Below are 18,211 nucleotides of genomic sequence, written 5' to 3' on the forward strand. Positions count from 1 at the left end.
CGCACTTACATACTTGTTAGAACGTGACAGGCATGGTGATAAGCGATAAAAATGCGACCGCGCTACTAGGGCTGGACTGATCCATCGATATAAATTGTCATGAGAGGAAAATCACTACTAAATTACAGCAGAACAGAGGGCGTAGCCAAGGTGAAAGTGGTTAATCGTGAACGCCAATCGAAAAGTAAACAATATATGTGACAAATGCGAACGAAACGTCACGTAATCATATCCATACAATATTTAAATGTTTTTAATTTACTTACTTTTAAATGTTTTTATGATATATGACGCAAACGAATCACCTGATGGTAAGCAATTACCGTTGCCCATGTACGCCTACAACACCAGAGGATGCAAGTGCTTTACCGGCCTATAAGATGGGAGTACGCTCTTTTCGTGAAGGTTTGAAGGTCGTACCGGTCCGGAAATACCGTGGCGACAGTTCATTCCGCAGTTTAGCTGTGACGCAGGAAGTTTCTGGAGAAACGAGGAAATGTTTTCAATGTTGTGATATAAATAAATTTAAAAAAAATTGGCGTTGATGATTCTCATCTTGGCTACGCTCCTAAGTCGAGAATTGAACCTTGTACCTCAAGCCCCATTATTTTTATTTACCACTAACAACACATACCAGAAATATTGTCTAATCCAGTCATACTCAAAGTGTGTGAACCCTAGGGTTCCGCGACACCCCTGCAGGGGTTCCGCAAGAATTTAGAATTATGCTTATTTAATAAAAAAATACACTTCTAAAAACTATTGTTTTATTGTAGGGTTCCATCAAGTATTTCGCTTTCCAAAAGGGTTCAGTCAAAAAAAGATTGAGAACCGCTGGTCTAATCATCAGACTAAAGAAATTGAAATAAATCTCGTTTCGGCAATTCGACGTTCTCTCTGGCAATACCGCAACGTCATGGTGGGATAATGGTGAACACAAGGCTTGCCAATAATCAATTATGTATATTATAACATATCCAGGTATACAGGTGTGGAAGCACAATACATTATTAACAAGATAAATGACTCTGCACTGCTTGGCAACACAGTCTAAGTAACCAGTACCATGATTTGAAAAGACGGTTAATCACATTAGGGCAAGCAATTTATCAAATCAATTACAGCAGTGTTTTGTGCAGAAAGGACGTGTCTCCCAACATTAACTTACTCTAATAATGATCAGGTCAGAACGGGTTAATATGGGGCATTATCTATAAAAAGGGACCTTATTGTCAATGGCGCTTACGCCGCACAGCGTCACGCGACGCGACATTGTATTACTATCGGAGCATCGTTAATAATGGCGTAAGCGCCATCGACAATAAGGTCCATTTTCATAGATAACGTCACATATAAGAATGAAATACATTATTGCGGTTGGTTTTGCTTAGGTACACAAATGCCAAAGTCATAGCACCGAGTAGATATGAGTTACGAAATTGATGGTATGTTGTATAAAAGTGGAAGAAATAAATGCTTTTAGTTGTAAAAAAAACGGGAAATATATTTCAATTACAAGGTAACTATTTCCTCAAAGAGATAGATTATTTTTGAGTGACAATAGAAAATGGAGAGACGTAAACTTTTGACTGTTATAAACATATGTTATACACATCTAGTTAAAAAAAACTATTTATTTATAGGTATGTTTCAGTTTAAATTCTACGACCCTCCGCAATCAGCCCTTACAGCAGCGTAGCTAAAGTTGTTAAATTAGAGAGGGGCCCCACTGGTGCGTTGCGTTGCGTCGCGTCGTTGCAACACTTTTTATTGGGCATGTCATAAAAATATGTATAAGTAAAATATCGATGACGCTGGTGACGAAACACGCGACGCAACGCTACGCACCAGTAGGGCCAGGCCCTTATAAGAATGAAGTCACGAAACTCCACATAATAAATACACTGTTGGCAAGTTTCATTAACAGATAAGGGTAGGTTATCCTTTGTTACAAATAAGAAGAAAGCACGAAGAGAATATATATATACCTATAAGCATAGGGTTCTGAATGGCCTAGAATATTGTGCGTCACGAGGCACGTTCGGGATACGAATCATCTGACTTTAGTGTTATCTCTAATTAGGTGAGCTACTTTTATTTACTTTGCGGATAAGACTTGGTATTAATTAGGATTTTCGCTACAACCTTTTTTTCGCAGTATTTTCTTAGGTTTTCGGGTAGTTTTACTAATGAAATATAATCATTCTTATATAAGTATATAAGTACTTGAGCATTTCGTTTAGTTCGACTAGTATAAAGTAGCAAACAAATTTGGTATACATATGTGCCATTTTCAACCAAAAGTGTACTTACTTATTGTTGGTTGTCAATAAGGCGCTATTTCCATACAGTTTCAATTTGAATAGGTACTCTCGTAAATACTCTGCAAATAAGAAATAATTGATAAAAGAAGTGATGGTGATGGTACGGAATCCCCTGTACGCGAAGTCACACTTGGCCGTTTTTAGGGTTCCGTACCCAAAGGGTAAAAACGGGACCCTATTACTAAGACTCCGCTGTCCGTCCGTCCGTCCGTCCGTCCGTCTGTCACCAGGCTGTATCTCACGAACCGTGATAGCTAGACAGTTGAAATTTTCACAGATGATGATATTTCTGTTGCCGCTATAACAACAAATACTAAAAACAGAATAAAATAAAGATTTAAGTGGGGCTCCCATACTCTTACAACAAACGTGATTTTTGACCGAAGTTAAGCAACGTCGGGCGGGGTCGGTACTTGGATGGGTGACCGTTTTTGGCTTGTTTTGCTCTATTTTTTGTTGATGGTGCGGAACCCTCCGTGCGCGAGTCCGACTCGCACTTGGCCGGTTTTTTTTAATGACGCGGTCGCACTATCACTAGTTAACGCCGCCAAAACAGCAATCTGTGATGTACGGAATACGGAACCCTCGGTAAGCGATTCCGACTCACACTTGACTGGTTATTTTTACAATTTAATTATGGACGTTGTCGCGGCTGCGTAGATGTCGCGACTGCCAACCTAGCCAAGGTGACAATCGCTATCGCTACGACAACGAAACGCTTTGCTTGCCGTATTCGAACTTCAAGATATTCACAAGAGACGACACGTACTAGATCTATTCTAGATACGTTATAGTTTAGATTTCAACTGGTTCTCTTTTGCAGCGCAATTCGGGCAACCAATGTCAGGTTTACGTTAGATAGAATTAGATATCTAATAGATGTGAATTGGATCTCTAAGCCATATCTTGTGGAAATCGTTCAAGAGTATCTCCAGAATCGCGCAAATGTCAAATTTGTCAGGTTAGATCTTAAACATATTGTTATCGTATCGTATCTTGGTGATGTCTAAAAGATATCTTATAGATGTCTATTTCAAAACCCGAATCTATCTATATCTCTATCACTCTTCCATATTACTGCGACAGTGTCAGTTGCGTTTCGATCGCTACGGAGCGTAAGCGATTGGCATGTTGGCTACGCGGCGTACATTAGGACTTTGCCTTAAGAGCCAACAGGAGTGGTCATTTCTCCATACAAACGTACTCGACTGTTTCCTCCGCGGGTTTTGAAGCTAGAGCAATGATTTTTTTCAACACAGATTAATATTGTCAATATCTGTGTCGGACCGTTTTGCTTTTTTTGATATTTTTGTTTTTTAAGGCGCTAGAGCCCTTCAAAAATGGCCAAAATGGCCTAATTGACTATGCCGCAATGAGAGGCGTGCTATTCAAAACTGATATCAATTAGTCAAAAAAGCAAAACGGTCCGACACAGATAATGTCATAATCATTTAGATTTCCAAATTTGGTTACGATTGGTTAAGTTTTGGAGGAGGAAACAGTCGAGTACGAAACCTCGATTTTTGATATTTTTACGCAGGATTTTTCGCCTTGTCCTTATCGCACTAGTTTTAGGAGCCGCTTCCGTTAGCGAGACGGGTATAAATATATATTTAGGTAAATACCTAAAATATTTAAATCTTAGCTCCTGTTGGCTCTTAAATAAGTAGCAATAACGATAAAACCGAACAAATAAGTACTTACTTAAATAAAACCAAGCCTTATAAATACGGTGACAGTATCAATTGAATTTAATGTAAGGTCAGTAATCGGGTGACATTGTATGGTGTCAAGTCAAGGTTCCCACGAATATCAACAAGTGGTGAGATAACAAAACGTGTAACTGTAAACGGAATTATTAAAAAAAATACTGACGCGTGCCGACGGTTCCGTACCGAAGTAAAAGTCAGATAGGTAATAACAAAACGTACAGGAGGCCAATTAAATTTTGATTTCAGAATGTCATTTTTAGGGTTCCGTAGCCAAATGGCAAACAACGGAACCTTTATGGATTCGTCATGTCTGTCTGTCCGTCCGTATGTCACAGCCACTTTTTTCCGAAACTATACTGTTGAAACTTGGTAAGTAGTTATGTATTCTGTGAACCGCATTAAGATTTTCACACAAAAATAAAAAAAAAAACAATAAATTTTGGGGGTTCCCCATACTTAGAACTGAAACTCAAATTTTTTTTTCCTTCAAACCCATACGTATGGGGTATCTATGGATAGGTCTTCAAAAATGATATTGAGGTTTCTAATATCATTTTTTTCTAAACTGAATAGTTTGCGCGAGAGACACTTCCAAAGTGGTAAAATGTGTGTCCCCCGCCCCTGTAACTTCTAAAATACGAGAATGATAAAACTAAAAAAATATATGATGTACATTACCATGCAAACTTCCACCGAAAATTGGTTTGAACGAGATCTAGTAAGTAGTTTTTTTGAATACGTCATAAATCCCCTAAATACGGAACCCTTCATAGGCGAGTCCGACTTACACTTGGCCGCTTTTTAGCATTCGATTCGCTCGTGTCGTGTGTCGTGCGTCGCGCTCGCACTAATACATGATCGAACAAGAAATGCACACACGAATTAAAACAATGACATCATTAAAGGCTTCAAACACAGGCGCGTTTTCCGGGCGGGGGCGTGAGCGTTTTGTATGTAAAAGCGGCGCGCCCCGCTCACGTCGCGCCCGGAAAACGCGCCTGTGTGACGAAGCCTTATCATTTTGACAACAAGAAGTATGTTTGAATTGGCGTTCAGGGCTATAACCGCAAAAATCGAAGTTCGCAAATTCCGGGCATCTGTATCTGTCTTTCTAATTATACCTTCATTGGAGTAAAAGAGAACGATCCCCGCAATTTGCGGATTTCGGTTTTTGCGGTAGCCCCTCAGGTCAATGTATGAAGATATATGGTAAACTAACTTTGGTACCACAGTTGCCTTAAGAGCCCATCAACGTGCACACTAGCGCCACTGCTAAATAATCGTGATTATTTAAATTTAACGAAATATATTAAAAAAAGGGGGCGCTACATATACTGTATCTCGTAATAAAATACCTTTTGAATACATCAAACTAGTAAACTAGTTTCTATGTTGCTGGATTCGTCAATCTAGGCGTCCAAAGTTAAAACGGCCGTTTTTGTTTTGAGTTTATAGATTGACGAATCCAGCAACATAGAAACGTACTTTAATATAAGATACAGTACGTAGCGGCCCACTTTTTTAAAATATCTTTCGTTAAATTGAAATAATCACGATTATTTAGCAGTGGCGATAGTGTGCACGTTGATGGGCTCTTAAAATGAGGGTGCAGGGAACAACTACAATTAGACGCGGCCCGATAAAAAGTTTAGTTTGCTCTGTAGGCACCTATTTCCTAAAGACCTATAAGCACAGAATAAGTAATAGTATTATCATACAGAACGGCCACGCACCGCCCTGCCCCGACTCGGATTACCTCGCCCCGCGACTGGCCGCGACATGAATGTGTGCGTAAGTCGCTCTACTGAGAGCATGCCAGAAGTCCGTCAGATACACAATGACGCGTGTACAGACGTGCCGCGCACACATATAAACGCAAATCATTTTTGATGTATGGCGTGTCCGCCCTGTACTATAAGGTACCTAGAATATTGTTTGGTCTGGCTACACTAAGTAGGGCAGTTACCTGCCTTTTGTGCATATTTTGAATATATCTTTTGCCAAATAAAATTGTATTGGCAAGTTTTGATTTGTGGGGGACTAAGGTTAATAATCAAAATCAAATCAAAATACATTTATTTCAGATAACTATGATCCATAACTATGATTAATAGGTAGGTAGCCGGTAGGTACCCTATCTTCGAGTCCTGACGTGACCAATGACAAGGTTGGTCACGTCAGGACTTGATACGCTTTTGACAGTTAGTTACATAATTGACACGACTTTTTGTCAGATAAATTTAATTGAACTTACCTTTATTGTTAGCTACCTACCTCTAACCTTGTCTACTCACACATACTTATTACATAAGTACCTACAGGTAGGTAGGTAAGGTGTAGGTATATTAGTATAGTCATGTGGTTGCCCACTGACAATAGAGCTAATCTACCATATGTTATGCCTACACGCTCATATAAGCGGATTTCATACCTAATTAATATGTAAGTATGTGAACTTAGGGCGTCCAAATCGCCTCTAATCCAATGTTATGACAAGTTTGACATGTTATAGGGTAATTGTGTCTGTTTGCCGTCCAGTGCCTGTTTCCGTCCACTTGGCGGAGTTGCTACAAAGAATTGCGGAAAATTTGAATATAAACAAGCCTTCTCACACATGTTTGGATTTGTTGCAATCCATAATGTCTAAGCAATATTTTTACCAAAATAAAAGTGTTATTTGACAAATAGCGGCTTTAAAAAAAATTATGTAAGTGGCGGCATTGCATCCAGAGCTTGAAAACGTCATTTTGCAAGAAAAAAAAAGTGTTGGCGGCAAATGTTCACGGTAAGTTTATTAATTAATTTAACTAGTTTAAGTTACGTTATTGGCACATACTGCAACTTAAAAGTATAGTAAACGCAATTTTAAGTGTTTTTTATAGTTTTTTCATAATAATCTTTGATAAATTTAGTGGACGAGTACTGACATACTAATTTTGAAAAATATTTAGTTTCCGACCACACGGACGGTAACTGGAACAGCTAGGTGAGTATTTGTTATGATCGTTTTACTTCAAAAGACTTATAAACTACTATATATTTTCTCTTAAAATGATGTTTCTTGCTTATAAGATTATACATTTTAGTTTTCGTCCACGTTTTTGTCAGTGTTGCTTGATTAAAATCATGTTTAAAATACGTGGTCGAAAACTAAAAATAGCTTTAAATATTGTTTCAGTTTCCGTCCATGTACTATGAGTGGTGTAGACGAGATTTATTATTACATGATTACTGAGGGCGAAAATAGCAATTCGTGGATGAGTTTCGATTTTGTTCGACGAAATGAAAGAATTGAACTGAGTCCGACAATGAGACGATTCCACGAATTGCTATTCCCACCGGAGCATAGTGGTTTGCCCCAAATATGCGAGGAAATAAGTTAAAATAGGCAATTAATTATTTAAGCATCAAGCATTACTCGAATCTTAATATAAAAAATGTCAAATCTTACGATTTTCCCTCCTTAATATCTCGCGCACGAGTGTGGAGCGGGCTTTAAAATAATTGAAATGTCTATGATTATTAAGCAGTATTTACACGATGTTACAAAATAGTCCTGCAAGAATGAGACATATAATTGTCTCCCTATCTCGCTCTATATCCTACAGCATGAACTGATAGCTGTACCAGGCCGTGTGGATGCTGGTTTAATAAGTATCTGTTTTTCGCTCTCACTTAAGCCCCGCATTCACACTCCTACCTTGTAGGCCGCCTCGTAGTCCGCCTCGTTGGGTAGGATTGTGTATGGGGGTTGTAGACTACGAGCCGTCCTACCGTTTAGCCGTTTGTAGGACGGCTCGTAGTCCACAACCCCCATACACAATCCTACCCAACGAGGCGGACTACGAGGCGGCCTACACGGTAGGAGTGTGAATGTGGGGCTTTATAAAACTGCGTCCTTAAAAGCCATCTCTTTCTCGCTCTCACTCATGGGTGCGGTTGTCTGTTACACGGCTTTAATGGACGTACATACGGCGGATCACCTTACACACGATCGAACGTGCGCCGGACCGCAAAGTCACGGTCCGGGCGTCTGTAAGGCCAAGCGCGCACCACGATTTTAATTTTTGCGAGACGATTTTAGAATCGCGCTGTAATTTATCGCAGAAAATTCACTGCGCGCACTGCGATGAAAAGTCGACGATTTGTTCATTCTCGACATGGATTTCGTACCAGTCGCCAGGCGTGAAACAATATGCAATCGCTGTATGACTGAGTATTTATACCACAAAGGTGATCTCCTTCTATTTCTATAATTAAACGGTCAACATCTAGCGTCTCATCTTGTGACTCCATTGGAGAAGCAGGTTCCGATATGTTGACTCTTGGAGAGCGAAATGCCGACTGAGGTCCGGGGTGCGATTTTATTATCGCAGTGCGCGCGGGGCCATACAACTCCGTATGCTGCAATTCACTTTGTGACAATGGCGTCGCGAGCAGTCGCGGAAAAATGTGACAAATCACAATTTTAAAATCGCTGCGATTTTTTTGTCGCATATGCGCGCACTGACATATAAACACATACGTTACATTTCTGCGACTAAATTATCGTGCGACAAAAAGTCGTGGTGCGCGCTTGGCCTTACTGTCGCATTTGTCAAAACCCATGTTGCTGCATGGATTTTTGACATTTGCAGCAATAATGCAGTCGGCAGTATTGTCACGCTGCAATAATGCTGGTGTAGTCAGAGGGGCTACCGCCAAAATCGAAATTCGCAAAATTGCGGGGCACTTTCTCTTTTACTCCAATGACGGCGTAATTAGAGTGACAGAGAAAAATGCCCGCAATTTGCGAACTTCGATTTTCGCGGTTGAAGCCCTGAATCCGAACTGTATTTTTAAAAGCCTGGCCGCAGACGTTCGGAATTTTCCGTAAGGAATGACATGTGTAAGCGAGACAGCGCTATGCATTTGTAGAGCGACGTCCCGTTCCCACATGTCATTCCATACGGAAATCGAATGAAAATTCCGATTGTCTGTGGCCAGGGTTAAGGAAGGCGTCCGACTGATAATTGCAGCTGCATTACTGTTGCTGTATCTGTCAATTTCCGTAATAAAATAAATGACGTTCACCGCCGTACTAAATAAATTAAATTACTATCATAAATTCTTTATAAGGCACATACACGACACGAGCTGTTTTTCTAAAGAATTTCAGTGCCTAAATCTCTATGGTCACTTAATTAATTCAGAATGAACTCCCTGACGACTATGACCATACATAGAGATCTTTTCCTACAAAAAAATAAATTATTGAATGACCATGTATATTGAGACTCTGAATTTCTCAAATAATAATATTATCTAAAGTTGATAAATAGATTGTATTAGATTGTTAGTAATTTAAGAAAAACGAGTTAAATATCTGTAATTAATAAATTAAAAGTGGGTAGGTATTATAATTATAACTGGTGTTTATCTTAATAATGCATCTGCATTCGTTTTTCCTATACATAAATTAACACAAGAAAACAAATAACTATCATATATTTAAGTGGGTATTTCATGATAAATTTTACTGTCCAGCTACTCTGGCAGCTCCGATAAGTTGATGAAAACTAACGCAACGACCCTATATACAACAAAACTAAGTCGGTACTAGTAACGTACATAGCTTAAAAATAAATGATTCCTTATTATATTGATATTATATATTATAAATGCGAATGTAACACTGTTTGTCGGTCTGAGTCCTGAGGAAGGAAATATATATAAATATTTATCACGAAAATAACCATTCTACGCGGTCGAAGTCACGGGCAGAAGCTAGTAACTAACTAAGAATTATCTATATAACATAAAAACAAAAAATAAAGATAGGTATAATTGATTTTCAATGCAATAATGCACCCTACAGTACTTTTTCATACAGTGGACGAAAACTGACTCATACGTGGACGAAAAGTAGCTCACAGGCGGACGGAAACTGAAATAACCCTACTTTTTCATAATATATTTTTTATGAAATAAACCGTAAATATTATTTAAGGTCACGTAATATTAACCTAAAATAGACAATATGAGCAATACAAACAAATATAGCACATTTAAGTAAGACTACTTAAATAATTTTTTTTAGCATTTCAAAGTAGACATCTCCTATAATTGGACGGTATCTGACACAATTACCCTATCATGACATCTGACTGTGTCAACGTTAATAAAATACCTATTGTCCGTCTTTGGTCCATTGACACAATATTTACAAAGAATAATTTGTTAATCAGTGCAAATATAAGTACATCCTCTACATATTATCCTCTTATTTACTCTGTAACGCGTTGACAAGCATAATAGGTTCATTTTAAAACGTTTATATTAGGTACCTACCTATGTCACAAAGACTGAAGTGAATTAAAAACATTTACCTACTTGAAATGTTTACCAATTTAACGTGCCTGTCTGTAGGTAGGTACTTACCTAAATGTAGTTAGGTAGGTATTTGTAGCAACGGCCTCATAGATTTGAATGCCGAAATGTAACAGTCATTTTGGCCGTTAAGGTCGAATGTGAAGGTAGGTAGTAGTAAAACAATTACCGAGTCAAGAAACGCTGTCAAAATGTCAAGCAAGTCACCACAGACGCGATTCGACATGCAACTTGTTAACTAATGTATTACGCAAGCATTATAAAAAGTAACCTAGCCTAACGGGGTCACTGACCTACAAACTCACGATTCTCGCAGATGCACAGATAATTTAGCCATACGAGAACTGATCGGCTATTCAGACTAATTAGACAGGTATGTACCCAGCTGTACGGTACGGTACGACACCGAATGTACCCGACAAAAGGTTCGAAAGAGCGTTCACCTTTCGACAAACTAAGTCTTTGTTTCACTTTGCTTCGAATCAATCCCAATACTATTATCCTGGAAATAGAAACGACTTAATACGACTAAAGCCATGATTCATACGCGGACTACCCGTTAAAAACCCTTAGAAAAAACATGTGTGTATTAATATATCTAGAGACGTAAACAAAGAACATGTGCACGTTAAAACACTTAGAAAGGGATACCAACCGTTCACCATAAAAAACAACACGTACACTAACAGTTTTTTGTCTATAACACACTGGGGTAACGTCGCATAGGAACAAACTAGTTTTATTTTTCGAGCGCGTCGATCGAACGGGCAAACGGCCCGTACGCTGGTCGGGGCGAGACTGAGTGCGGCGAGCGGCGGCTAGCGCCCTCTCGCCCCGCCGCCGCTGTGTGCGTGCGTGCCAGTGTAGGGGTGCCAGCCCCTGCCCAACCGACAACCACCGACCCACGCACACATATACACATGGACACCCGCGCCCCGGCAACCGTGTATTTATTTTCGACTAACTATAGGGTGGATAAAGCCGGTGCATTCGTCAGATATGACTGCCGCTTCTCTAGATATTGAATGCCGATACGCAGTGGAAATTCAGTTTCCATTCAGCAGCTAAGTACCTACGTTCGATGCTCAACATACGCGGTTGGATCGTTTAAAACGCGCGATTTAGACGACCATGAACTCGCGCCCGGTCATTGCCACGGGCACTGATATAAAAAGATGCGCGTCACACAAAACAAGTCATCTGTTAAGATTTGAATTTTTAAAGTCGACCCCAATGCACAAGTTTAAGAATAACTGACAGTCTCGTTAATTTCTTGAGTCGTAATTAAAATGGCGTTCGGAGCGGGAAGGCGGACTATTTCTAAACAAAAATAAATGGGAGCAGAAAAGGACGCGTTATTTCTGTGCAACAAGGCCACAATAAGAGTCCTGTGTTCGTTCGTGCCGCAGTTTTTGTTTGTGTACAATTTCGCAGTGCAGAAGTTGTAAGGCAATATATCTCCTGGCGACAGTATATTTTGGACGTTTGTTCCGTCAAAATGCGCATAAATAAGTCAGCAATACAACACAGAATCGAGAATATGTGTACCATCACATTTAATATGTGATTTGACGTCGCTAAACCTATTGGAATCAAGGAAACTCAAAGCTGATTAAGACACATTATTAGTGACGTTTAATGTAAGACAACCGATAGGGTCTGTGCGGAAAGAGAAGAGTCGTTAAATGTATGGGATTGGATCCAATACTCTAGTCCTTCTGCACATACAATCATTAAATTTACTAAATTTGTTGTTATAATAAGCTAATTAGTCGTCTAAAATCAAGTTAGAATACCTACAGATACCAAATACCAACAAAAAGTCGGAAAATATAACATTTCGTAGCCCCAGCTAATCATTTGCGTCTTTGTACAGTGAAATGACACCACAGATAGCTCGAATAATGGCCTCTCATTCCCTCACGAGTCACGACTGACAGTGACTAATACCCGAACTTCTCATGGCGTCCGACGTAAAGAATCGCATTTCCTTAGATAGCCATGGGTTTTTGAGGAAATATGACTTTTTCTTTCATATTCAAGGGCCGTGCTCTTGCTCCCTTTGTGAAAAACAAATCGCTTTTTGTGCTGGAGTCCTCCTGAGACCCAGAAACATTTGTTTTGTTTTTGAATTTGGAACCCTTAGTTACCTACTCAATGAAAGTTCAAAATATTTATTGGAATAAGGTACAAAAATTTGTACGCACCCTTAGGAGGTTAAAAAAGAGTTATAAGTACCAAAATAGTTTGCTACAATAGTCTTATATCTTTTAGATATATTTTAGTGCCTATCTCATATATGTATTTCAATAGCGTTTGATATTAAAACTTATCACACACACATACTTTATGACACAAGTAGGTACTTAAAAAAATCAATTAAGGGTAGGTCCCTTCCTTCTTTGTTAGTGTGTAAAAATGAATCTACAATTATTTGTACCGGTTCACCTAAACTCTAAATTAAATCTAAATATTTAATGTAGGTACCTATTTCGTATTTAGATTCAAGACTCCCGAATCTCCTGATCCTAATGTCTTAACGATTTCGGACACCCTGTGTCTTGGTACCTGAATGTCACGGTCGGCGACGCTGTGTGAGTGAGGTACATTTACATTTAAAAAAATTGAGCCCTTTACCTGCAGGGCTGTCACAAACACCAACGCAACGCATAATAAAATTATGAACGAAAATACTGCTTTTTATTTTTTGACATTGGTTCCAGCTAAAATGACAGTAAAGCGACTATGAATATTATTTGAAGATGTACCGTGATTTTTTTTTCAGTAAAAGTGGAGTGAATCGCTGGTAGTTTTCATTAAAAATAGTAGGTACCTACAAATGTAACGAATTAAATATTCCAAGTGTCGATAGAATCAATAGATCAAATTATTAAAACTTTTTCACAACATCCATTTCTGCGTCATTTAAATGTATAAATGCCGTTCAATTTAACGATTTTTTGTCGCCCACGGCTAGTCTGCCTCCGGCCTAGTTGTAACATTTAATTAAAACACGAAAGTGACTCGTAAACTATAACGTTTTGGGGTCAAGGTGAAAGTATGTGCTCATTGATTGTGACGCTACCGTAACTAAATAATGTTATGCAATTTCTTTTGCCGCTTCTTTGTGATAAACTGTGAGCTAATACGTACGTGTTCTGATTTTAATTTTAAATTAGGAATTATTGAGCGATTGAATGTCGCTGATCCGAGACGGAATCCGTTCCGTATAAGGCGACCTGGAACGCTATACGGTTTTCCAGGATAGGATGAATTTTTATTATTCGACCGTTACAATTATCTAAAACCGGCTAGCGTTACATGGCGAAGTCACGGATGAACTGACACATTTGGAATTAACTCTAAAGCTATAGTAAGCACTAAAACCTAAGCTAAACATACCTATACAACATCTATATCGTACCCACGCACATCCTAATATTTTATTTGATAAAAAGAAACTTGGTGGGGATTTCTGTCCAAGCTATCTCCGTATCACGCATTTCTTAACAGCATGTCTCGTAAATTTTTGATTTTATCCTTTTTAGTGAACCGTTGTCAGTTAAAAGTGTTAAAACGTATAGATCGCATCCCTCGAACTCAGCCTTTAAAAGGTTTTACACAGCGATGTTTTTTTAAAGCGACTTCACGTGCGATCGACCTACTGCAGTACTATAACTATAATTATCAATAATAACAAGAATCGTCAGTTAAAAATACTTGTGTGAAAAGTCTCTTTTGGTATCACTTACTGAAAACCATGGAATATGTGAAGTGAGAGCGTTTCCGGAAGCAGGTGCTCACTTAAAATTCTATATCACACAATAATTGACACATACTTGTGTTGTTTCTCCAATAAAGAAATTAAAAATAATAAATAGTACGCGATCACATGGGCGAAGCATTTTGTTTAATAACAAAAGTATGTGTAATTCAAGCCTTGGGCACATAGTTTTGAAAACACTATGTTACGTATGTAAATGTGTATTAACACATACTGATTACAGTAGGTTGTTTTTAAGAAAATTGTACTTAATTATTCGACAGTGACAACCCTAGTTTTAACGCACACATCCATCTCATTGTTATAATAGGTGAACCATAACGACGATGCGTTGTGACGGATATTATCTAAGTCGTGTTTTATTTTAAAAAGTTAACATTCATTTATGAAAACTATGAATAGCATTACCACAGCGTGATTCGGACCCCGCGGTTTGAGGCGATCGATAATAAACCAAATTTCATTTTAATTAGAGTTCATTTTGGCTTGCAGTGGCAGAAAATTTTGTTGTATAATGAGGTTTTGTGGCGATATTTCAATTTCGGTTTCGATTTTGAATTCTAACACAACATTAATAAAACCAAACAGACTCATCCATCAATATAATATATTTAAGGTTGGTATGATCAAATGTATTAAATCTGATTAATCATATTGAGAAAGCTAAGTATTTACTATATTACTACTGGAAAACGGGGTGGCTTTGAAATGAAGGGGTGACTTTGAAATTTCAGTTTCAACAAAAAGCTTTAGTAGCCTCTAATGTTCACCATAAAGTAATTTTCACTAAATAATTAACAGTCCCTTCTTTTATAAAAGCACTCCGCCCTTGGCCAGCAATCCTTTTATCCTTAAATTATTCCAATGTTGTTTAGGGAAAATCATTATAGATAGCGTTCAACAATGTGGAAAGTTTTTGGCACTTCGCTTTTTTTCAGTTCGCTATAATGTGTTCTAGATCCGCATCTTATGGAGGTCTCCATTGTGGCACTTGATCACAGTGATCACACACTCAATAAAACGTCATCTCGACTAATTCTAGATCAAGATATTTAGGATAAGTTTGTTTAAATATATGCAGTAAATCTGAAAAAAATATTTAGTACATACCAAATACGTTCTTTTGTTACTTAAGTAAAGCAATTTGCGGAATGTGCAACTAGGATTCGAGGGCAAAACCCACGGATTGAAAGTCGCTTTACCGTCAGCCAACGTTGCTCTTTTATTTATTTTATATTTATATACTCAAAAGTAATTAAAATAGGTTACTATATTGAAATGTTCATAGAAATTTACATATTTTAATTTATCTTCAGTGTACAAAATAACCTATCAAACAGTAGCCTATTAATTTTAACTAAATACTTAATTTACAGTCCATTCTCCCTTTGTAAAAGCACTCCGCCCTTGGCCAGCACTGCTTATCCTTACTTTATTCCAATGTTGTTTCGGGAAAATCATTATAGATAGGGTTCAACAATGTGGAAAATTTTTGACACTTTTCCCGGGGAAACTAGATTAATGGCCGATGTAAAGTTTCGAGTTTATTACGGAGTGAAATTAATCTTTGCTGTTTTCGGTAAGGCGGCGAATTAGAAGCGTTAATAAATGGAGTCCAGAGGGGAAATGATGACAGGCCATTTTATGACAATAAGAGATGTTTTGACTTTGAACTACAGCGTTAAAGGTACGTATTGGTCATCGATTTTTGAGGAAGAGGGAGATGATTAGAACACGAGCTTAAGAATTTTATATTGTGGTTATGATGAAAACGCTCAGAAACGAATACCTTATAGTTTTAATTCGATGATCAAAGTTACCCCACGAATCAATGTAACCCCAGTATTGCGGAACCATAAGTTTTTGTAAAAAAGCGCTTTATGTTATCCTGAAACTGGAGTTTGTGGGTAAATACTAGATAATGACAACGAATCTCTCTTATTCCTAGTTATGTTGAATATCTATTACCTACTTTCAATCAAAAATCCGAGAATGATTGGACCAGCCATGATGGTTCCTGCAAAGATTATTTTTATTGGATAATCCATTATATTCTGTGCATGAATCTACTTATTACCGAAAAACGGGGTGAGTAGGTTTCGCGGGGAGAGGTGGGTTATGAATGGGGAGAGAAGGTTTGAGAGGGGGGTGAGAAGGGATTTTAAGGCTACTGCTACAAAAATAATGTATTCCAATTTAAAATGGAGCTATAGTAATACGCATAATAAAAAAAAAATCGATCCAACAATCTTCCAAAATCACCTTTATATGAAAACCCCTCTCACCCGAAATACGAGGCACTACGGGGTGAGGTGGGTTTTCCTCTTTATCGTCAAAGTTATGAAATGGAACTACCCAAAATAAAATAAAAACTAAAATACAAACTTCCGGAACACTTATTATATACACCGTTCAGTTTTCATATGTAAAAATAAAATGTTATCGAGGTTTGAATTTCAGTTGTGACCCTACTCACCCCATTTTACGGTATAGATATAATATCATTGTTAGTAAACGTTTCATAATGCGGCTTCTGTGTAGTCTGAGAGATGATGTCACGATGGAGTGTCCCAGGTTTAACTACACTATGTAATCCAAATAGGAAGGAAGGGATCGTGATAAGAAGCGATAACATGTAAGATTAAACTTACTTAAAGTGAAATCCACTCAGTTGAAGTGATAAGGTCGTTAAGGGGCCCACTGATTACCAGTCCGCCGGACGATATCGGCCTGTCAGTTGTTCGGAACTGTCAACTTTTTGTTCTAACTGACAGGCCGATACCGTCAGGCGGACTGTTAATCAGTGGGCCCCTTTAGAGGCAGGTACGTAGTTGTTTAACGGCCTCCTAGCCTAGTCGGTACTTCGGTAGTGCCCACAGAACAAGTAGAATGGCGATGCGAGCAGGGTACGTGTCGCCGCCGGTTATGAGCAAACGCTCGCATTCTAGTACTCGCCCGCGCTGACCGAAAAACGTAAACATGCCTTTTGCGCCACAATAACGTTCAGATTAAGAAGCCAGACATCAAATCTGTCTAAAGGAGGCGTATCCATTCACCAGGCACACAAGTTTTTACTACCGTTGCGCGAGAAATGTGGAAATGTGGAGAGGAACGAGCGGCGACACCGGTTCCGATACTAACTGCGCGCGATAGCCGTTCTAACCTCTTTAATAATGTTCTGTGGTAGTGCCCCTGCCTACGAAGAAAGAAGTCCCGGGTTCAAATCGTGTTAAGGGAATTTGTTTATCTGTTCATCACAAATTCCTTCTGGTTTATGAGTTATGGACGTTTTCTATGTAAGTATTTAAGTATTTGTCTACATATAAATATGTATAATACAGGGTGACACCCAAGACGTAATACAAAATAAGTAATTCTGACTTAATTGAAGATCGCGAACACGATGCACTAACTCAGTTATTAAAGTTAATCAAAATTAATTTTTAGTAATTTTCTAACAAAATAATTAATTAAAATCTCGAAGTGTGGACACACTGTCGTGTGGCACCTATTTGTCATGTTAACTAATTCTGATATTTAAAACATAAAACTACACTCATATGTACACTCGAAAGCAATAAAAATGGGTAACTTTTTATGGTGATTCTCATAGAAGGAGACCGTTTTTGTTGCTCTTGAGTGCAGTAACATTCTTTTGCACATTATGTCTAATAATGTAATAATTAGCGATTAGCGGTACTTGTTTAAAAGATTTTATAGCTAAATCAAACAAATCCAAAGTTCAGACGTATTTCAACAAATGTTCGAAGTGACCACCAACTTGCGCTTCACTTATTCTGCACGACGTCGAAGATTCCTCCTGGCTCATTCTACCAAGTACAAACTGGTTGGCATTCAGAACTTCCTATCCAACGCTCGGGAAAAGTTTGGTCAAGGTAATTTCGTACCCGCAAAAAAAAATGTGCTGGAGCCCCATCTTGTTGAAAATACAGATTCTGTGGCTTCTGGGTGTCGGATAAATTACCTAAGCACCTGTGTTCGAAACGCCTCCGAGTATCTTG

The 18,211-nt window shown here is 38.4% G+C and overlaps 1 protein-coding gene across 4 annotated transcripts in view; it reads right to left on the minus strand.

The window, feature by feature from the left end:
* Window positions 1-18,211, minus strand: part of LOC134654559 (brain tumor protein) — a 532,623-nt gene that overhangs the window by 267,820 nt on the left and 246,592 nt on the right. The window contains exon 1 of one of the 4 annotated variants that reach the window (XM_063510014.1): window positions 11,061-11,281. The exons of 1 other annotated variant lie outside the window; for it this stretch is intronic. In XM_063510014.1, coding sequence (XP_063366084.1) covers window positions 11,061-11,070 — 10 coding nt within the window. In that variant the 5' untranslated portion in view covers window positions 11,071-11,281. Of the gene's footprint in view, window positions 1-11,060; window positions 11,282-18,211 lie in introns of those variants that run through there. 2 more of the 4 variants (XM_063510017.1, XM_063510016.1) reach the window with 2 other exon arrangements.

Source organism: Cydia amplana, chromosome 15, assembly GCF_948474715.1.
Source record: "Cydia amplana chromosome 15, ilCydAmpl1.1, whole genome shotgun sequence".
Taxonomy (NCBI): domain Eukaryota; kingdom Metazoa; phylum Arthropoda; class Insecta; order Lepidoptera; family Tortricidae; genus Cydia; species Cydia amplana.